Consider the following 22,404-nt stretch of genomic DNA (forward strand, 5'->3'; position numbering starts at 1 on the left):
TACCCCTGCTTCACACAGCCAGTCCATCAGAGCTTCATGATGGACCGTGTCAAAGGCCGCTGACAAATCTAGCATAATCAGTATTGCCTTGCCTCCACAGTCCAAGGCCTCCCTCACTTCCTCTGTAGATTTAATTCAAGCCAGCTCCGTGCTGTGTTTGCCTCTAAACCAGTACTGAGACTGGTCGAGTAGATTATTGGTTCGAAGAAATAAATCAAGCTGGGTATTCATAGCTTTTTCAGCATTTTTTGCAAGAAGCGGAAGCCATGAAATTGGCCTATAACTACTTGGGACCTTAGGAACCAGAGTCGTTTTTTAGGTTTTGCCTAGCCAATGCGTACGAAGTACGCATACGCTAGCAAAATCTTATGTTTTCCTCTGTGGGGTCGGGTATCCGCCCCCTCCTCCCATTGGCTAGCTCCATAAATGGAGCCTAGCCATTGGGAGACGGCTCTGTCCGTCAATCCCGGACCAGATTCGGGGGCGTTCCCGAGACTTTTTTCTCTCTCCACCCACTTCTGATCGTCAACGCGGCGGTGGGTGTGGGTTATTTTTTTTTTTCGAGTCGGCCTGTTTTCTTCTTTTTCCAAGTGTTTGTTGTTGGAGTTGGCTGCAAGATTTGAGTTCCCACGAAGCGATCAGGTAAGGAGCATTTTCTTTATAAATATGTTTTCACTTTGTATGTTTACGTACGTTTGTTTTGATCCCGTCCCCGCCCCCCCTCCCGCTCTCTGTTCCTTTCCCGCCCCCCCTCCCGCTGTCCGTGTGCTCGTGGTGCTTGTTTGTCAGAGCTAGCAGCGAGGATGCTAACTCATAACCAGCACTATATATTAACTGCAGCTTCTCTTGTAAAGATTAGCAGTTTCTGTTCTGACCTATTATGCGAAAAACAAGCCCGGCTTGCTGCTTGTTGTGACGGCGCAAGCCGTGTTTACATCGACGCTCATACTTACGGGGATGCGCCGAAGCAGCTGCGCCGGGAAGCTAGAGGAAAGAAAATTGTGCGCGTCTGGGGAGGGTTTATATAGCACCAGATGCCGGCGGCTCAGGGCGTTCCCAAATATAGCCTGAGTAAAGCCCTCTGCAAAACCCAAAGGGCGCTGGCGCCCTGCACCCTGCAGGGATGGAGGATGGGGTGGGGGGGCAAAACCCAAAGGGTACTGGTGCCCTGCACCCGGCAAGGGAGGGGGGGGCAAAACCCAAAGGGCGCTGGCGCCCTGTACCCGGCAGGGATGGAGGGTGGGGGGGGCCCAAAGAGCGCTGGCCCCCTGCACCCGGCAAGGAGGGCGCGCATTCTGACCTCGTGCAGAGCAAGACCCCCTCAAACAGCAGCACAAAACCTTCGACCCGGCCGCGGTCCCGAGACGTCGCCCATAATGAGAATACATGATGCTCTGAGATTGACACGTATATCGGCGGGTCACTGCTCCTGTACACGATCAGATGTCAGACAGAAAGGAAACCCCTGATATCGAGAACAGAGTCGCGTGGTGGATGGACGGATATGGAAACATAAGGAACTCAGCAAATACAAATGGACCCGGATGCCATATAGGCACTATATTGCATAACTAATGTGCAAAGTGAATTGTATACTTTTTAAGACGCGGTAAAGAACCAGCGATCGCCTTGTGTGCGCAGGTAGCCCAAACCCTAAGCAGGCATAAATAAGGCTTTTCTGTAGAAGTTGAATTCACGCATGGATAAAATGTGTCTAAAAATATGTGAACTTCTAAACAACATGAATGTGTCCTAACTCAACATGTGCTCATGTAAAGCGCTCTAACCCCTTCGGGTCTCGTTAGCGCTATATACAACTTTTTTTTTTAAATCTTTAATGTGTACTGCCTAGCAGTGGCATCGGGAGCGGGGGGGGGCCCTCCGGCGGACGGGTGGCAGCATACTCTTCACGCCCTTATTAACTCCACCGTGTGGGAGAAGCTCCGTAGCTCACTATTTTACCGAGGTGTTTATTCAAAAGTGCCTCTTTGTGTTCACGAGTGGCACTGCTAGGTTGAAGCATTACATATTAATTAAAAGCCCCACTCTCTTCTTCTTTGGGCCACAGGGATAACGTGAGAACTTGTGGGGCAGAGAAGGGGGAGAGTGCCTATGATAGATAAGGCTCTTTGGTCCGGTTATAGTCTAAGTCTGCTAGACAGAAATTTTACTGATGGGTTTATTTAATATACAGCCCAGCCAGGGATCTTCTTTTAATTATTTAGAACTAATACAGCCTAAGCTGAGGATCGAACTCTGCTCTCCACCTCCAAGGTCGGCAGCTTTATGTGTTACGCCACCTCTCCTCGCTTCACTTTGTTTCCATTGCGTGACCTTTAAGTGCCCCTGGGGCACAAGCAGGGGCCTACTAGAGTGCTTCTCTTCGGAATGCACTGTGCGGTCCCCCGGGGTATACACTATGCGTCATGTTTTCTGTTCCGATTGGTCATGCCTTTCCACAGTTTGTGGGTGGCCACAAAGCCTAGCAACCGTAAAGACAATATCACTACATCCCATCTAATTGAGTTAACTTCAAATTATCAATTTCTCAGTTCTCGAAATAAGGTATTCAAGCCAAGCCGGCTGTTGCGTGAAGAAAGTTGGGCAGATGCTCTTAAATATACTATACACAGAAGATTCGTTTTAAGGTTCCTCTCAATATGCAAAAAAAAGAACTAAGGATCGATCATGTATCTATAGAGCTATCCTGTATATTTGTTTCTGCATTTCAATAGTAGGAATGAGTGTATAAGAGAATCGGGTTGCCTTTCACCTGATTCACTTGTGCCAAAGTAAATAGTGGCCAAATGTGTTGGCAGAGTAGACAGTAAGGCTGGAGGTTGGGACACCCAGTTACCACTTGTTGGCTGACCTTTGATGCAGGGTGAGTACAATAGAAAGTCCTGGACAATGAATGTAATAATTATGTGGAGCGCTGTCTCGTGCACTGTGAGGCTATCGACAGGGCTTAAGCAGCAGCAAGTTGAACCCACTATTTCAAAAGAAGGAGTTTGTGCAGGTTTTTTTTTTTTAAACGGGTCATTTTTAAGGACCAAGGCTTGTTTTTCATCCTCGGACTTCATCTAGAGTAGGAGAGACCGGAAGGAGAGGAAGAAAGGAGGAAGAGAAAAAATAGGGAAATTGTGATAAATGAGAAAGCATGGACGTAAGAAACTGCGAAGTGAGATGAAGAGACAGGCAGTGTGGCTTGCTGGAAGAAAGGTGTGAGGTGGAATCCAGTTTAGACAGCCTTGGTATTTTTCTAACATGGCATTTGTAAGTGCCAGTGGCGGGCTCTTAAAACTTCTTTAGGCCCCTGCACTTATTTATAAATTCAACCCTAAATGGAGTACATTACTGTGTGCCACTTTTACTGTGTGTACATGTGTTGTGTTTGCATAGCGCAAACATTCCCAAAAGACAGCAGAGCAGTGTACAGGCTCAAAGGAAGAGAGCAGCAGTGAAAGGTGGGTGTGAATGCCCTCATTCTGTTTCGAACAGTAGTCACACAACTACCAAGAGGCCCTGTGTGTTGTGGCCCCACACGCTTTCTGTTGGCTAGGTGAGTGTCTTTGACAGGCGTACCTTTTTGTGTTTTTTTTTTTTTGGTCGAAGCCTACATCTTTTGGACCTTCGGAAAGCGGCCATGAGAATGCATTTCACCCATTGCTTGCCAGTGGCTTTGTACCTCACATTTTCTTGCTTTTATTTGGACTGTTCAGCTTGAGTTTGTCCCTTCCATTGCCCAGTCAAGTCAAGTATTACACCGTCTCCTCCCTCGGGACTCGCTCCTCTCTCCGAACTTTGCCTCGCAATGCAGGAACATCGCTGCCAGCAGCAGCAGTGCCGACCGGTGGGGCCGCATCCCAGGCTGAGCTTTGCGGGGAACCCGAGGAGTGGCAAGGGGTCAGCGGTGCCACCGGCAGGTCCTGGCTCTGCAGTCATGCAGCTCCCAGGATGCAGGACTTCTGCTCATACTCTCATCCCGTCACTCACTCTTCCTTTTCACCACTCTCCTTCTCTCACCGCCTCTCTCTCTTCTGCTCATACTCTCATCCCGTCAATCACTCTTCCCTTTCACCACACTCTCCTTCTCTCACCGCCTCTCTCTCCTGCTCTTACTCTCATCCCGTCACTCACTCTTCCCTTTCACCACACTCTCCTTCTCTCACTGCCTCTATCTTCTGCTCATACTCTCATCCCGTCACTCACTCTTCCCTTTCACCACACTCTCCTTCTCTCACTGCCTCTCTCTTCTGCTCATACTCTCATCCCGTCACTCACTCTTCCCTTTCACCACACTCTCCTTCTCTCACTGCCTCTATCTTCTGCTCATACTCTCATCCCGTCACTCACTCTTCCCTTTCACCACACTCTCCTTCTCTCACTGCCTCTCTCTCTTCTGCTCTTACTCTCATCCCGTCACTCACTCTTCCCTTTCACCACACTCTCCTTCTCTCACTGCCTCTATCTTCTGCTCATACTCTCATCCCGTCACTCACTCTTCCCTTTCACCACACTCTCCTTCTCTCACCGCCTCTCTCTCTTCTGCTCATACTCTCATCCCGTCACTCACTCTTCCCTTTCACCACACTCTCCTTCTCTCACTGCCTCTATCTTCTGCTCATACTCTCATCCCGTCACTCACTCTTCCCTTTCACCACACTCTCCTTCTCTCACTGCCTCTATCTTCTGCTCATACTCTCATCCCGTCACTCACTCTTCCCTTTCATCACACTCTCCTTCTCTCACTGCCTCTCTCTCTTCTGCTCATACTCTCATCTCGTCACTCACTCTTCCCTTTCACCACACTCTCCTTCTCTCACTGCCTCTCTCTCTTCTGCTCATACTCTCATCCCGTCACTCACTCTTCCCTTTCACCACACTCCTTCTCTCACTGCCTCTTTCTTCTGCTCATTCTCTCATCCCGTCACTCACTCTTCCCTTTCACCACACTCTCCTTCTCTCACTGCCTCTCTCTCTTCTGCTCTTACTCTCATCCCGTCACTCACTCTTCCCTTTCACCACACTCTCCTTCTCTCACCGCCTCCCTCTCTTCTGCTCATACTCTCATCCCGTCACTCACTCTTCCCTTTCACCACACTCTCCTTCTCTCACTGTCTCTCTCTCTTCTGCTCTTACTCTCATCCCGTCACTCACTCTTCCCTTTCACCACACTCTTGTTCTCTCACTGCCTCTTTCTTCTGCTCATTCTCTCATCCCGTCACTCACTCTTCCCTTTCACCACACTCTCCTTCTCTCACTGCCTCTCTCTCTTCTGCTCTTACTCTCATCCCGTCACTCACTCTTCCCTTTCACCACACTCTCCTTCTCTCACCGCCTCCCTCTCTTCTGCTCATACTCTCATCCCGTCACTCACTCTTCCCTTTCACCACACTCTCCTTCTCTCACCGCCTCTCTCTCTTCTGCTCTTACTCTCATCCCGTCACTCACTCTTCCCTTTTACCACACTCTCCTTCTCTCACTGCCTCTCTTTCTTCTGCTCATTCTCTCATCCCGTCACTCACTCTCCCTTCAACACACTGCTAACTCTCTCCAATGCACCACTCTCTCTCACCCTAATTTGTTTTTCCTTTTTGGCTCTATCTCTATTCATTATCCCTCCCCGACTCCTCCTGATTCTATAGAGCACTTTTCAAAAAATTTTGTAACCATCGTCCATTTGCGTGAGATTACGCTATTGGCATTGTAAATGACAATGGCATTAATTTATCTGTTTTCAAAACCAACACATAAATAAAAAAATTGTCATTGACAACGCCAATCGCTCTAACTTTGTCAAAGGCAAAACCATTGCATTGTAAATGCTTGTTTTAATAGAGGGAGGATAGAGGCCTTCTTCCAGTCCCTGGGAAATATGCCGGTGGTGAATATGGTGTTGAGCAAAGGGGTAAGAGCTTACCCTTTGACTTCCGGAATTAATTTCAATACAAACGCCGGACATGGGTCCATGGAAGACCCTGATCGAATAGAGTTCAAAAGTTTGATTGACTCTGATGTTTCTAGCAATGAGAATTTATCTAAAACTGGTGTAGGGTTGGGTCTATTAGGTTCTATTTTAGGTGGCTGCACTCTTTCACCTTTTTGGGCTAAAGTGAATGTAGAAAAAATACATTCCACCTTTTGTTGGAAAAAAGTAGAACATTTTTCGCACAATTCAGGACTACTTAAGCTCTTAGGGGCTGGTGCGGCAAGTTTAGTAATCGTTTTAAAGAGTTCTTTGAGATTGGACTTAGCTTGAGAAATTTGTTCTGTAAAAACTTCTTTTTTGTTTCCAGCAATAGTTCCTTATAGATTCTGAGACTCTGCTTATACATTTCTATATCCTTACTTTTATACCCTTTCCTCCATGCCCATTTAATATTTTACAGGCTGTTTCAGGTTTTTTAAAATCCTCTGAGTACCAGGGGTCTGAGGGTTGGGCCCGTGTAAGGGTTCAATGTTTCACCGTAACTAATTTATTGCATGCCGCGTCTATCCAATCTGTATAGGCTGACGTAGCCTCGTCCCCCCAGAGGGGAGCGGGCGCAAGGTTCTCTTCAGTGCCCCTTCTAATTCTAAACAATCTGCATTTTTCCAGGCTCTTTTTGTAATCTTCCTTATGGGTTCAGGTCTGGGTTGAAGGCCGTTTGACTCTTTCAGTTCAAATAAAATGGCACTGTGATTGGACCATGCCAATGGGAGTACCACAGTGCAGGTCAGATTTGGATTATTAGAAACTGTCAGCATTTTACAGGACTGTATTTCATTTGGATAGCTCATTGGGTTAATACACCTCCTGCAAAGAGTCTGTCGGCATATTAAAGGACTGTATTTTATATCGATAGTTCAGTGGGTTAATGCGCCTCCTGCAGAGAGTCTGCCAGCATATCACAGGACTGTATTTTATATCGATAGTTCAGTGGGTTAAAACGCCTCCTGCAAAGAGTCTGTCAGCATATTACAGGACTGTATTTTATATCGATAGTTCAGTGGGTTAATGCGCCTCCTGCAGAGAGTCAGCTGCATATTACAGGACTGTATTTTATATCGATAGTTCAGTGGGTTAAATGCACCTCGTGCAGAGAGTCTGTCAGCATATCACAGGACTCTATATTATATCGATAGCTCAGTGGGTAAATGCTCCTCCTGCAGAAAGTCTGCCAGCATATTAAAGGGCTGTATTTTATATCGATAGTTCAGTGGGTTGATGCGCTTCCTGCAGAGAGTCTGCCAGCATATTACAGGGCTGTATTTTATATGGATAGTTCGGTGGGATGATGTGCCTCCTGCAGAGAGTCTGCCAGCACATTACAGAGCTGTATTTTATATGGATAGTTCGGTGGGATGATGCGCCTCCTGCAGAGTCTGCCAGCATATTACAGAGCTGTATTTTATATGGATAGCTCAGTGGGTTAATGCGCCTCCTGCAAATAGTCTGTCAGCATACTACAGGACTCTATTTTATATGGATAGCTCAGTGGGTTGATGCGCCTCCTGCAGATAGTCTGCCAGCATATTACAGGACTGTATTTTATATGGATAGCTCAGTGGGTAAATGCTCCTCCTGCAGATAGTTTGCCAGCATATTACAGGACTGCATTTTATATGGATAGCTCAGTTGGTTAATGCGCCCCCTGCTGAGTCTGCTAGCATATTTCAGGACTCTATTTTATATGGATAGCTCAGTGGGTTAATGCGCATCCTGCAGAGAGTCTGCCAGCATATTACAGGACTATATTTTAAATGGATAGCTCTGTGGGTTAATGCGTCTCCTGCAGAGAGTCTCCGAGCATTGTTCAGGACTCTATTTTACATGGATAGCTCATTGGGTTAATGCGCCTCCTGCAGAGAGTCTGCCAGCATATTGCAGGACTGCATTTTATATGGATAGCTCAGTTGGTTTATGCGCCTCCTGCTGAGAGTCTGCCAGCATATTACAGGACTCTATTTTATATGGCTAGCTCAGTGGGTTAATGCACCTCCTGCAGAGAGTCTGCCACCATATATTACAGGGCTGTATTTTATATGAATAGTTCAGTGGGTTAATGCGCCTCCTGCAGCGAGCCTGCCAGCATATTACAGGACTGTATTTTATATGGATAGCTCAGTGGGTTAATGCACCTCCTGCAGAGAGTCTGCCACCACATATTACAGGGCTGTATTTTATATGAATAGTTCAGTGGGTTAATGCGCCTCCTGCAGAGAGCCTGCCAGCATATTACAGGACTGTATTTTATATGGAACGCTCAGTGGGTTAATGCTACTCCTGCAGAGAGTCTGCCAGCATATTACAAGACTGTATTTTATATGGATAGTTCACTGAGTTAATGCGCCTCCTGCAGAGAGTCTGCCGGCATATTACAGGACTGTATTTAATATGGATAGCTTAGTGCTTTAATGCGCCTCCTGCAGACAGTCTGCCGGCATATTACAGGACTGTATTTTAGATGGTTAGCCCAGTGGGTTAATGTGCCTCCTGCAGACAGCCTGTCAGCATCTTTCCAATGCATTTTAATGCTGGTGTCCGCATCACTGCTTTAAAATGCATTCGACACACATACATAGCTCCCAGATACGATAGAGAGCACATACAATGCTTAAAAAACAGCATTGTGTACCGTAGATAATCTATGCACTGCGCTCTGCAGGGCCTGCGAGACATCAATCCTGCTTGCGATGGCCTTGGAGGACTCGTTATAGTTACCGTCCACGGATATATGGTTTCTTTTCCTGCTGCTTCCTCGGTCAGGTGCCCTCCCCCAGCCTCCCTGAAACAGACATGGGCATGGGAGGGGCTGTTAAATGAGGAAAGTCACTGAATAAGTGGGCTTGCTGTACACACTTAAAATATTCAAATATAGTTTGTGGTGCTGCGGCCTTCCAGCGTAAGACACTCTAGGAGGAAAACGGACTGACTCTGCGCCCACTCGAAAAAAACATAGAAATGCTGCACTCCATTGCTGCATTCCATTTCTGCATTCCATTGCTGCAGTCCATTGCTGCAGTCCATTGCTGCTCTCCATTACTGCAGTCCATTGCTGCAGTCCATTGCTGCACTCCCTTACGTCAGTCGTCCATTGCTTCAGTCGTCCATTGCTGCAGTCCATTGCTGTAGTCGTCCATTGCTGCAGTCGTCCATTGCTGCAGTCATCCATTGCTGCAGTCGTCCATTGCTTCACTCCATTGCTGCAGTCCATTGCTGCAGTCCATTGCTGCACTCCCTTACGTCAGTCGTCCATTGCTTCAGTCGTCCATTGCTTCAGTCGTCCATTGGTCCATTGCTGCAGTCGTCCATTGCTGCAGTCGTCCATTGCTGCAGTCATCCATTGCTGCAGTCGTCCATTGCTTTACTCCATTGCTGCAGTCCATTGCTGCTCTCCATTACTGCAGTCCATTGCTGCAGTCCATTGCTGCACTCCCTTACGTCAGTCGTCCATTGCTTCAGTCGTCCATTGCTGCAGTCGTCTATTCCTGCAGTCCATTGCTGCAGTCATCCATTGCTGCAGTCATCCATTGCTGCAGTCATCCATTGCTGCAGTCATCCATTGCTGCAGCCGTCCATTGCTGCAGTCGTCCATTGCTGCAGTCGTCTATTCCTGCAGTCCATTGCTGCAGTCCATTGCTGCACTCCCTTAGGTCAGTCGTCCATTGCTTCAGTCGTCCATTGCTGCAGTCCATTGCTTCACTCCATTGCTGCAGTCCATTGCTTCACTCCATTGCTTCACTCCATTGTTTCACTCCATTGCTGCAGGCCATTGCTGCAGTCCATTGCTGCTCTCCATTACTGCAGTCCATTGCTGCAGTCCATTGCTGCACTCCCTTACGTCAGTCGTCCATTGCTTCAGTCGTCCATTGCTGCAGTCGTCTATTCCTGCAGTCCATTGCTGCAGTCCATTGCTGCAGTCATCCATTGCTGCAGTCATCCATTGCTGCAGTCATCCATTGCTGCAGTCATCCATTGCTGCAGCCGTCCATTGCTGCAGTCGTCCATTGCTGCAGTCGTCTATTCCTGCAGTCCATTGCTGCAGTCCATTGCTGCACTCCCTTAGGTCAGTCGTCCATTGCTTCAGTCGTCCATTGCTGCAGTCCATTGCTTCACTCCATTGCTGCAGTCCATTGCTGCAGTCCATTGCTGCACTCCCTTACGTCAGTCGTCCATTGCTTCAGTCGTCCATTGCTGCAGTCGTCCATTGCTGCAGTCGTCTATTCCTGCAGTCCATTGCTGCAGTCCATTGCTTCACTCCATTGCTTCACTCCATTGTTTCACTCCATTGCTGCAGTCCATTGCTGCTCTCCATTACTGCAGTCCATTGCTGCAGTCCATTGCTGCACTCCCTTACGTCAGTCGTCCATTGCTTCAGTCATCCATTGCTGCAGTCGTCTATTCCTGCAGTCGTCTATTCCTGCAGTCGTCTATTCCTGCAGTCCATTGCTGCAGTCCATTGCTGCAGTCCATTGCTGCAGTCATCCATTGCTGCAGTCATCCATTGCTGCAGTCATCCATTGCTGCAGCCGTCCATTGCCGCAGTCCGATACTGAAGTCCCTTGCTGCAGTCCATTGCTGCAGTCCATTGCTGCAGTCGTCCATTGCTGCAGTCGTCCATTGCTGCAGTCGTGCATTGCTGCAGTCCACTGCTATACTCCACTGCTGCAGTCCATTGCTGCAGTCCATTGTGGCAGTCCATTGCTTCAGTCGTCCATTGCTGCAGTCCATTGCTGCAGTCCATTGCTGCCTTCCTTTGCAGTAGCCCATTGCTGCAGTCCATTGCTGCAGTCGTCCTTTGCTGCGGTCCATTGCTGCGGTCCATTGCTGCAGTTGTCCATTTCTGCAGTCCATTGCTGCAGTCGTCCATTGCTTCAGTCCATTGCTTCAGTCCATTGCTGAGGTCCATTGCTGCAGTCGTCCATTGCTTCAGTCCATTGCTTCAGTCCATTGCTGCGGTCCATTGCTGCAGTTGTCCATTGCTGCAGTTGTCCATTGCTGCACTCCATTTCTGCAGTCCATTGCTGCGGTCCATTGCTGCGGTCCATTGCTGCGGTCCATTGCTGCGGTCCATTGCTGCGGTCCATTGCTGCGGTCCATTGCTGCGGTCCATTGCTGCAGTCCATTGCTGCACTCCATTGCTGCAGTCGTCCATTGCTGCAGTCCATTGCTGCGATCGTCCATTGCTGCAGTCGTCCATTGCTGCACTCTATTGCTGCACTCCATTGCTGCAGTCCATTGCTGCCTTCCTTTGCTGTAGCCCATTGCTGCAGTCCATTGCTGCAGTCCATTGCTGCAGTTGTCCATTGCTGCAGTCTTTCATTGCTTCACTCCATTGCTGCACTCCATTTTTGCAGTCCATTTCTGCAGTCCATTTCTGCAGTCCATTGCTGCAGTCCATTTTTGCAGTCCATTTCTGCAGTCAATTTCTGCAGTCCATTGCTGCAGTCGTCCATTGCTTCAGTCCATTGCTTCGGTCTATTGCTGCGGTCCATTGCTGCGGTCCATTGCTGCAGTTGTCCATTGCTGCAGTCCATTGCTGCAGTCGTCCATTGCTGCAGTCCTTTCCTGCAGTCCATTGCTGCGGCCACAGCTGCCATGTGGCTTAATCGCGTGAATCCAATCGCTATCACATTTGCGGCGCTTGTGCACTCAACTCCCGGGCTTCTTTTCACGCACTTGAGGTGCCCACTTCTTTTACGCGTCTTTTCACTTTCAGCCCGGCCGCCCTTCAACTCCACCTCCCTCCCTCACCGCAAGATCGTGTGTATTTTCACTTTCAGCCCGCCCTCGCTTCAACCCCCTCCCCCTCCCTCACCGCTAAATGCGTCTTTGACCATGTTAACTTGTTATCTGAGTTATTCGAATTCCTCTCCAATCGGGTAAAGGCCATATGAATACATCGCAATAATGAATATTTCTTTCATGTTGTTCCAAACAAAATGCAGCTTTTAAAAAGCGCCTGCACAGCCTGAGAACCAGCGCTCGGCGCTACAAAAGAGCAACGTCTGATATGTTTCTACTCACGAGGCTTTGAAATACATGCAGTGGAACGTCTAGCCTATATGTTGCCATAGTAGCCAGCGGCTGCTTTTCATATTGGCTTTGCCTTTCACAGACTAGAGTTTGGGATTTTATTAAAAGGTCTGACGGTCTGTTATCAGGTGACATCCATTGAGGCTGCTGGAAAACATCCCTCGGTACGTGGTCACATTTCAGCACATACTGTCCTCTGAATGAGTTTGACATTTTTAAGGGCCACTTTAAATCTATTGTCGTTTTTTTTCTTCATTTTGGCACACATGTATGCCTACAATCAATATTCAATGTTCCTTCCTGCCACTGGAATGTGAGAATTTCAAATAATTCATCATTCTTTATCCTTGTTCCATTCTTGAGATAAATTGGTGCTAACTGTGAGCCCAGGCATCGCTTGTAAAATCAGCAACCTTCGTAGTGTCAGGCTCTGCCTACACATTCAACCACCGCTGCAAACAAGCATTAGCATAGCCAATATGTCTCACTTTTGGGACCTTATAAGTATTTAGTTATGCAGTACAGTATCCTTGGTGCAAAAACAGAAACTGTTTCATTGCTAAACACTTATAAGGTCCCAAAAGCGAGACCTATTGGTTGTGCCAATGCTTGTTTATTAACCTAATTGTAGCAGGTAGACGTATAGTGTGCACTCTGTCAACATGTGGACAGGCTACTCTATGCGTTCCTTCTGGTCTAAATGCTGTTATGTTTGGCTTGGTGTACATTGGGAAACCTGGCACGCAGCTGATGCCTTGGGCAATATTTTATTAAAAATCAAGTATTAAAAGAACTGGGGTGGGGATACCTTGTTGGAGATTGAGTGTCTGCTGTGGTGCATTCCTGCAGCGTCACTCAGATCTATGTTACTACATGTGCCCAGGGTTTGCAAATTATTTGCTACTAGAGGTCTGCAGCACTGATTGTGCTACCCACATATGCAGCCTGAAACCATGTCTCAGGCCTTCCACTGCAGTGCCTGTGTGTGTGCAGTTTACTGCCACATCAACTTTACATTTAAAACTACTTGCCAAGCCTTCAAATCTCCTTTCTTTACATATTAGTCGCCCCTAAGGATGGCCCTTGGTAAACCAACACGAGAGTGCTATGTAAGTAAAAGTCGGAACATATACTCTGTGTTTTACATGTCCTGGTAGTGACAAACAGCTAAATTCAGTTTTCACTGCTGTAATGCCGACTTTCATTGGCTAGAACTGGGAATTCCTTAGAATACCTATAAGCTGTAATTCCTGATTGGAAAGGAGTAGCCGTTTCATGTTTCATATTTCATATCTTTGGAATAGTAATGATAAATCCTCTTTACTGGTAAAGACTGATTTAACATTCCTATTTTAAAAATGCTACTTTTAGAAAGTGGACGTTTCTATGCTTGTACTGCTCTTTGTGCCTTATACCCTGTCTCTAATACACGTCTGGGCTAGGTGACCGACCCCTTTTTGCATTCCGTCTAGACAGCCACAGACAGTGCAGGGGTTGGGTGTGATTTAGCACCCATCTGCATCCATCTGTATTCTGATGGGTCTTCCTGGGAAGATGGGAGGAAGGGGCCCACCCTTACACATCACAGGGTAGTGAACTGGCCCATACAAATTACTGATAACTCCCTTTGGTAGTCTGGAGTGAGTGCTGGGATTGAAAGAGATACTGGTGCACTTCAAAACCACTCTTTGGAGTTTCCCTCAGATCATTGGCACATTTTGACGTAAGTGCTAAGTCTCTGGCCCCGTCAACTCCGTCACTTCTGGATCTACACAGAACCGCTGTCAGAAGAACTGGGGTGCTGCAGAAAAGACTCAATTGGATTGTTTTTGACGAAGAACTGCTTTTCTGTGTGTTGCCCTGTGGAGTGCAACTCTCTGACTCCTGGAAGGAGAGCTAGACTCTGTCTTCACTCCAAAGTGTGCTCCAAGGGCTTTTTAGCTTGCCTCCTGTTTCTCAAGTGTCAGAGACACAAAGGACTTCCTGCAGTTCTGCTGATGCTGCTGGACTCTCCCTTCCTATCCGTGTCTGAGGAGCCCCCTCCAAGTTCTGGACCTCAGAAGTGGTTTCTACAGCTGAGTCTCTGCCAAATCTGATGTGACGCAGCACGAAGCCCTGCAAAGTTTCTTCCGCTAGATGGCACAAGGCCTCCCCACGCACACTGCACCCCAAGCTCCAAGGTACTGTGTTCAGTGGGCCCAAATGGGTCCCTGCAGTCTTTCTGCGCTCCATTGTAGTCGGCCTGCACTTTGAATTTGCACCGGTCCCTCTTGACCAATCTGAAATAACCTTTTTTAGTGTTACCTGCTTTCAATTGTTTTATTACCTTTTTTTTCTTCAACATTCAATATCGCAGCTTCTACTTGATTGATTTTTATCGTTTTGGACTTGTTTTACTCAGATACATGTTCTCTATATTTCTAAACGGAGTCTTTTTGTGAGGTATTCACTGTGTTGTTGCATGAGTTATTGCACAAACCCTTTAAACATTGCCTTTTAAGCATGCCTGCTCTGTGCCCAGCTACCAGGGGGTGAGCACAAAATAATTTGCAATTGTTTTGTGACTTACCCTGACTAGGATTGCTGGCCCTACTTGGACATGGTGCATACCTCTGCCAACCAGAGACCTGTTTTCTAACCGGTTCCATCTTGCATTATTCGTTAGGCCGTTTGATAATAGGAACCGTTCCCTGGATAAGAAGGGCGGCATCTTGTTGCTGTGGATTTAACATTGTAGTGTCTCTTGGGAGAAGATCTCACTCACTGAACAAGCAACAGTCTCTGGTCTCTTGGTTACTCCTTGAGTCCACACTCCTCAATAGAAGGGGATCACAAAAAGATCGTATGCCCTTACTCTGCCTATTGCATCTTTACATTGAAAGTGGAATCTAGGATTTCTTCAACGCACTTGTCTATATGAACACTTAAATGCATCATTAAATGCCAATGAGTTTTTCTGATGGGTTTTGCATTTAAGCTTAATGATTGTTTCTTTTTCTTAATCTAACAGGTGAAATAAATGCAGTAATGAATGTCAAAAGTAAAGCTATTAAACATCACTGGTGTGGGGAGTGATGTAAAAACAGTGTGCCTCAAAAACTCTTCCCTTGAAGGCTAATGCCTCGCCGAAGTCTTTTTCTACAACAGAAAACCCAAGATGCCCAATGAGGTCTGTACTTGGCTCTTAGATATCAGCTGATAGACATTGGAGACACAACACACTGACATACTGAAGCAAGTCTAAGGTGCTGATTACGAAGGAAGAGATAACCTAGTATCAGAAAGAACACACATGAGAAAAACCATATGAATTTCTAGAATGTGACAAAACATTTATTAGGCCAAAAAACAGCAAGTGCGACATAAGAAACTTCATACTGGAGAAAAACCAGATAGATGGACTGACTGTGAAAACGTGTTCTTTGCAATGAAAGACCCAGTGCAGCATCAGCGTGTCCACGTAGAGGAGAAACCATATAAATGTACAGAATGTAATAAATTGTTCAGATGGAAGGAGAGTCTAAAGCGGCATCAAATGATCCACACTGGGGAGAAACCGTATGAATGTACAGAATGTGACAAAGCATTTATAACAAATGAAAAGCTAACACAACATCAGAAAATCCACACTGGGGAGAAACCGTACCAATGTACAGAATGTGACGTGGCATTCATTAGAAAGTCACATCTAAAGAAACATCATAAAATCCACACTGGGGAGAAACCATATCAATGTACAGAATGTGACAAAGCATTTATAACAAATGGAGAGCTAAAACAACATCAGAAAATCCACACTGGGGAGAAACCACATCAATGTACAGAATGTGACAAAGCATTTATAACAAATGGACAGTTAACACAACATCAGAAAACCCACACTGGGGAGAAACTGTATGCATGTACAGAATGTGACAAGGCATTTATAACAAATGGAGAGATAAAACGACATCAGAAAATCCACACTGGGGAGAAACCACATCAATGTACAGAATGTGACAAAGCATTTATAACAAATGGAGAGCTAAAACGACATCAGAAAATCCACACTGGGGAGAAACCATACCAATGTACAGAATGTTGCCTGACATACATTAGAAAGTCGCATCTAATAAAACATCAGAAAGTCCACACTGGAGAGAAACCATATCAATGTACAGAATGTGACAAGGAATTTATAACAAATAAACATCTAAAACGACATCAGAAAATCCACACTGGGGAGAAACCATACCAATGTTCAGAATGTGACAAGGCATTTATAAGAAATAGAGCTCTAAAGCTACATCAGAAAATCCACACTGGGGAGAAACTGTATGCATGTACAGAATGTGACAAGGCATTTATGACAAATGAAGACCTAAAACGACATCAGAAAATCCACACTGGGGAGAAACCATATAAATGTACAGAATGTGACAAATCATTTATAAGAAATGTACAGCTGAAGCAACATCAGAAAATCCACACTGGGGAGAAACCACATCAATGTACAGAATGTGACAAAGTCAAGTCAAGTCAAGTCAAGTCAGAGAATTTATATAGCGCACTACATACCCATAGGGTCTCAAGGCGCTTGAGGAGGGGTGGGGAATTACTTGTCAAATATCCACGTTTTAAGTTGCTTTCTGAATGCTAGGTGGTTCTGGGTAAGGCGAAGGTAAGTGGGAAGTGAGTTCCAGGTTTTAGCTGCCAGGTAGGAGAAGGATCTACCTTCCATGGTGGTTTTGTTGATGCGAGGTACAGTGGCAAGGGCTTGGTTGGATGATCGTAGCTGGCGGGAGGGGGTGTAGAAGGAAAGTCGTGTGTTGAGGCATTCTGGTCCGATTTCGTAGAGTGCTTTGTGTGCGTGGGTTAGGAGCCGGAAAGTGATCCTCTTATTGACGGGAAGCCAGTGGAGGTTTTTCAGGTGACCAGAGATATGTTCTTTACGTGGGATGTCTAATATGAGCCTGGCTGAGGCGTTTTGGATCCGTTGGAGTTTTTTCTGGAGTTTAGCGGTAGTACCGGCGTAGAGGGTGTTTCCATAGTCCAGTCGGCTCGTGACCAGAGCGTGGGTGACCGTTTTCCTAGTTTCGGTGGGGATCCAACGAAATGTTTTTTTGAGCATGCGAAGAATGTTGAAGCAGGATGAGGAGACGGCGTTGACTTGTCTGTTCATTGAAAGTGAGGAATCCAGGATGACGCCCAGGTTCCGAGCGTAGTCTGTCGGGATGGGTGCTTTTCCAAGGGCTTCTGGCCACCAGGAGTCGTCCCATGCGGAGGGGGAGGTACCTAAGATGAGGACTTCTGTTTTATCCGAGTTCAGTTTCAGACGGCTGTGTTTCATCCATTCGGCAACTTCTTTCATTCCTTCGTGTAGGTTAGTTTTGGCGGTGCTGGGGTCATTGGTGAGTGATAGGATCAGTTGAGTGTCATCCGCGTAGGAGATGAAGTTGAGGTTGTGTTGGCGGGCGATGGCCGCGAGGGGGCTCATGTATACGTTGAAAAGCGTGGGGCTGAGTGAAGATCCTTGTGGTACGCCGCAGATGACTTCAGTGGCCTCTCACTTGAATGGTGGAAGGCGGACTCTCAGAGTTCTTCCGGAGAGGAACGAGGTGATCCATTCTAGTGCTTTTCCTTGGATTCCGATGTTTCTGAGGCGCTGTAGAAGGGTGCTATGGCAGACTGTGTCGAAAGCTGCGGAGAGGTCGAGGAGGATGAGGGCGACTGTGTCTCCATTGTCCAATAGAGTTCGAATGTCGTCTGTTGCTGCGATGAGGGCGGTCTCAGTGCTGTGTTTTGCTCGGAAGCCGGACTGTGAGGAGTCGAGGGATTTGTTGGCTTCGAGGAAGGCGGCGAGCTGGTTGTTGACAGCTTTCTCGGTGACTTTGGCCGGTAATGGAAGGAGCGAGATGGGGCGGTAATTTTTGAGTTCGGTGGGGTCCGCTGTGGGTTTTTTCAGAAGGGCGCTGAGTTCAGCGTGTTTCCAGCTTTCCGGGAAGGTGGCGGAGTTGAAGGAGCAGTTGATGACGTCTCGGAGGTGCGGTGCTATGATGGAGTCTGCTTTGTTGAAGATGTGGTGAGGGCATGGGTCTGTGGGGGATCCTGAGTGGATGGAGTTCATCAGGCGGATGGTGTCCTCAGTGGAGATTGGGTTCCAGTCATTAAGGATGTTCGAGGGGGGTGAAGGTCCAGCAGATGGTTGGGTGGGTTGGTGTCCGGGTTGGTCGTCGAAGCTGTTGTGGATGTCTGCAATTTTGTTGTGGAAGAATGAAGCTAGGGAGTCGCAGAGGGCTTGAGAGGGGGTGATGTCGTTAGAGTTGGCCGAGGGATTGGTAAATTCCTTGACGATGTTGAAAAGTTCCTTGCTGTTGTGGGCGTTGTTATCTAGTCGGTCCTTGAAGGCGGTTTTCTTGGCCTTTCGGATCAGTTGGTGGTGTATGCGGGTGGCGTTTTTGAAGGCGTCCTTGGTGCCGGGGGTTGGGTCTTTTTTCCAGGCCTTCTCAAGGGAGCGGCAGAGTTTCTTGGATTTCTTAAGATCATCGTTGAACCATGAGGACTTCTTGCTGCCAAGTTTGCTTTGTCGTTTTTTCAGTGGTGCTAGGATGTCGGCGCTGTTGGATAACCATAGGGTGAGGTTGGTGGCGGCTTGGTCGGGGTTTGAGGAGTGGGCTGGGGGGTTTAGAAGAAGCGATGAGGAGATCTGGTCGATGGTGATTTTGTTCCAGTTTCTTAGCAGAGTTGGTTGGGGGTGGTTGTTGGGTTTGGGCTTGTTGTAGGTAAAGTGAACGCAGCTGTGGTCAGTCCAGAGGAGAGCCGTAGTGTGGCTGAAGGAGACATGGTTGCTGGAAGTGAAGATAGGGTCGAGAGTATGACCTGCGATGTGGGTGGGGGAAGTGACCAGTTGTTTAAGTCCGAGGTTGGCGAGGTTGTCCAAAAGGGTGGTGGAGTTGCGGTCGTTGTTCTTTTCAAGGTGAAAATTGAGGTCTCCCAGAAGGATGTAATCTTTGGAGGGGAGCGCGTGTGGGGTGATGAAGTCCGTGATGTCTTCACTGAATTGTGCGCGGGGTCCTGGTGGCCTGTAAAGGAGGGTGCCTCTGAGTGTGGTCTTGGGGTCGATGTGGATCTGGAAGTGAAGGTGTTCAGAGTTGGCGAGATTGACGTCAGAGCTAGTTGAGATGTGGATGGATTTCTTATGTACGATAGCGATTCCTCCTCCTGTGTGGCCGGTACGGTCCTTGCGTATGATCTAATAATTTTCAGGGATGGCAATGGTGATGTCTGGGGCGGAGGAGGCGTTCATCCATGTTTCTGTTAAGAAGGCGACGTCCGGAGAGATGGTGTCAAGTAGATTCCATAGGTCAATGGCGTGCCTGTGGACCGATCGGGTATTGAGCAAGATGCATTGTAGGTAGTTGGGGTCGGAAATCTGTGGTGTGATCGTAGCGGAGTTGTTGACGGTGCCGGTGAATTTGCAGGAGTAGCATGAGAAAGGTCCATGGGTGTGTCCAGGAGCGGCTTGGACGCAGTTGGGGTAGCGGCCGGGGTTAAGGGCTAAGAGGGTGGTGGCATCGTAGGTAATGCGGGAGGGCTGGGCAATGCGAGGACCAGGGGGTCTGGCACTGGGCGCGGACGGGCGTAGACGGGCTTACCTTTGGCGCACCTTCGGCGTGGCCGTTGCGCGTGGGACCATCAGACATAAATGGGCAGTGGAGGGGGCAGAGCGTGGGAGGGGCAGCAGGGAGGCGGTAGTGAGGCTGAGGGGCGGGCCTGGGGAGATCAACAATAACAAAATGGAGGGTCCGAGGGGAGGCAGACAGGGGTAACAGTAACAAGGATATAGCGAGTGAGCAGCAAGCACAATCAAAACTGAAGCGCTACACAAATACAGCGTCAATGGCACAAATACAACAACAATGATCCCAATAGCGCTGACGGAGGCAGATAGACAGCAGAGGCGCTACGCGTGTGAGGCGTCCAAATACAATCACAGCAACAATGATCCCAAAAGCGCTGAAAGAGTCAGGCGGAGAGCTAAAACAACATCAAAAACTCCACACTGGAGAGAGACCATATCAATGTACAGAATGTTGCCTGACATACATTATAAAGTCGCATCTAATAAAACATCAGAAAGTCCACACTGGAGAGAAACCATATCAATGTACAGAATGTGACAAGGCATTTATAAGAAATAGAGCTCTAAAGCTACATCAGAAAATCCACACTGGGGAGAAACTGTATGCATGTACAGAATGTGACAAGGCATTTATGACAAATGAAGACCTAAAACGACATCAGAAAATCCACACTGGGGAGAAACCATATAAATGTACAGAATGTGACAAGGCATACAGTAGAAAACACCATTTACTGGAACATCAGAAAACCCACACTGGAGCGAAACCATATCAATGTACAGAATGTGACAAAGCATTTAAAACAAATGGAGGGCTGAAGGGACATCAAAAACTCCACACTGGAGAGAGACCATATCAATGTACCGAATGTGACAAAGCATTTATAACAAATGGAGAGCTGAAGCGACATGAAAAAGTCCACACTGGAGAGAGACCATATCAATGTACCGAATGTGACAAAGCATTCATTAGAAAGTCACACCTAATGGAACATCAGAGAGTCCACACTGGGGAGAAACCATATCAATGTACCGAATGTGACAAAGCATTCATTAGAAAGTCACACCTAATGGAACATCAGAGAGTCCACACTGGGGAGAAACCATATCAATGTACAGAATGTGACAAAGCATTTAAAACAAATGGAGGGCTGAAGGGACATCAAAAACTCCACACTGGAGAGAGACCATATCAATGTACCGAATGTGACAAAGCATTTATAACAAATGGAGAGTTGAAGCTACATCAAAATGTCCACTCTGGGGAGAAACTGTTTGAACGTACAGAATGTGGCAAGGCATTTATAAAATACAAATAGCTAAAGCAACATCAAAAGGTCCACACTGGGGGAGAATCCGTATGAATGCACTGAATGTGGCAAGGCATTTATAACAAATGGAGAGCTGAAGCGACATTAGAAAATCCACATTGGGGAGAAACCATTCAACTGCACTGAATGTGAGAAGGCATTTATTAGAAAGTCACTTGTTATGCAACATCAAATAATCTACACAGGGGAGAAACCCTATGAATGTACATAATAGTACATCAGAAATTCCACACTGGTTAGAAACGATATGGCTGTACTGAATGCGATTTAGCAGTTATTACAAAGCAAAGTTTAAAAATACACCAGAAAGTTCCCACATGAGAGAAACTATATCATTGTACAAAATGTGACAAAGAACTTATACCAAATGGAAAGAGACCATTCAACCTCACTGAATGTGACAAGCTATTCATTATAAAGGGAGATTTAAAACAATATCAAGTCCACTGTGGGGAGAAACCACATGAATTTACAGAATGTGACAAGGCATTCATCACAAAGCAAAATTTAATACAAAATCAAGAAGTTCACACAAGAGAGAAAATGTATGTATTGAATACCACAAAGCATTCATAATAAATGGACAACTGAAGCGATGTCTGAAAATCTACATGGCAAAAAAATCCTATGTATTTAGAGTGTAATAAAGTCTTCCAAGGAAGAATAAGCTAACATCAACAAATCCACACTAGGGAGAAACACTATTAATAAATATAATGTGGCATGGGATTGATTACAAAACAAAATGTAATATATCAGAATGTTCACACAGGACAGAAACTCTATAAATGTATTGAATGTGACCATTGATTCATAAATGGAAAGCTAACGCAGCATCAAAAGTCCACCCTGAAGACTGCACTGATTGTAGCAAGGCATTTGTTAGCAAGGGAGAGCTAAACAACATCAAAGTCCCCACTGGGAAAAATCTATATTAATGTGCGCACTCAAATCAATCAATCGGTATTTATTAAGCACGGCAAATCATCTGTGAGATTCTCAAGCCGCAGGGGAGGAGTTGCTGTCCGGAGGGGCTGATCAGTTGAACAGCCAGATCTTGAGTTCTTTCCAGATTCACTGATGAGTCGGATCTCCAGTGCAGGGGAAGTTCATTCCAGGTCTTTACAGCCAGGTGGGAGAAAGAGCAGCCTCCGTGCCTGGTTTGACACTGGGAACGTGAGCGAGCAAGAGGGAGGTGGAATGCAGGTGTCTGGCGGGCTGGTTAAAGAATAAACTTTGGCTGATGTAGGACGATCCTTCGTTGTGGAGTGCCTTACAAGCATGGGTCGGTATCTTGCCTCTTTTCTAGACTGGGAGCCAGTTGAGTTTACTGAGGTGGGGAGTGATGTGGGTCTGCTTCAGGAGGTTGAGGATTAGTATTGCTGATGAGTTCTGTATTGTCTGCAGTTGTCTCTGGAGGTTAGTATTGA

The 22,404-nt window shown here is 46.8% G+C and overlaps 1 protein-coding gene across 1 annotated transcript; it reads left to right on the forward strand.

The window, feature by feature from the left end:
• Window positions 1–15,303: 15,303 nt before the first annotated feature.
• Window positions 15,304–21,681, forward strand: LOC144805775 (uncharacterized). The gene is made up of 2 exons (XM_078672262.1): window positions 15,304–16,538; window positions 20,117–21,681. The coding sequence occupies exons 1-2, from the start codon at window positions 15,450–15,452 to the stop codon at window positions 20,960–20,962; spliced, it is 1,935 nt and encodes a 644-aa protein (XP_078528388.1). The 5' UTR covers window positions 15,304–15,449; the 3' UTR covers window positions 20,963–21,681.
• The last annotated feature ends 723 nt before the right edge of the window (window positions 21,682–22,404 follow it).

Source organism: Lissotriton helveticus, assembly GCF_964261635.1.
Source record: "Lissotriton helveticus chromosome 1_1 unlocalized genomic scaffold, aLisHel1.1 SUPER_1_unloc_24, whole genome shotgun sequence".
Lineage (NCBI taxonomy): Eukaryota > Metazoa > Chordata > Amphibia > Caudata > Salamandridae > Lissotriton > Lissotriton helveticus.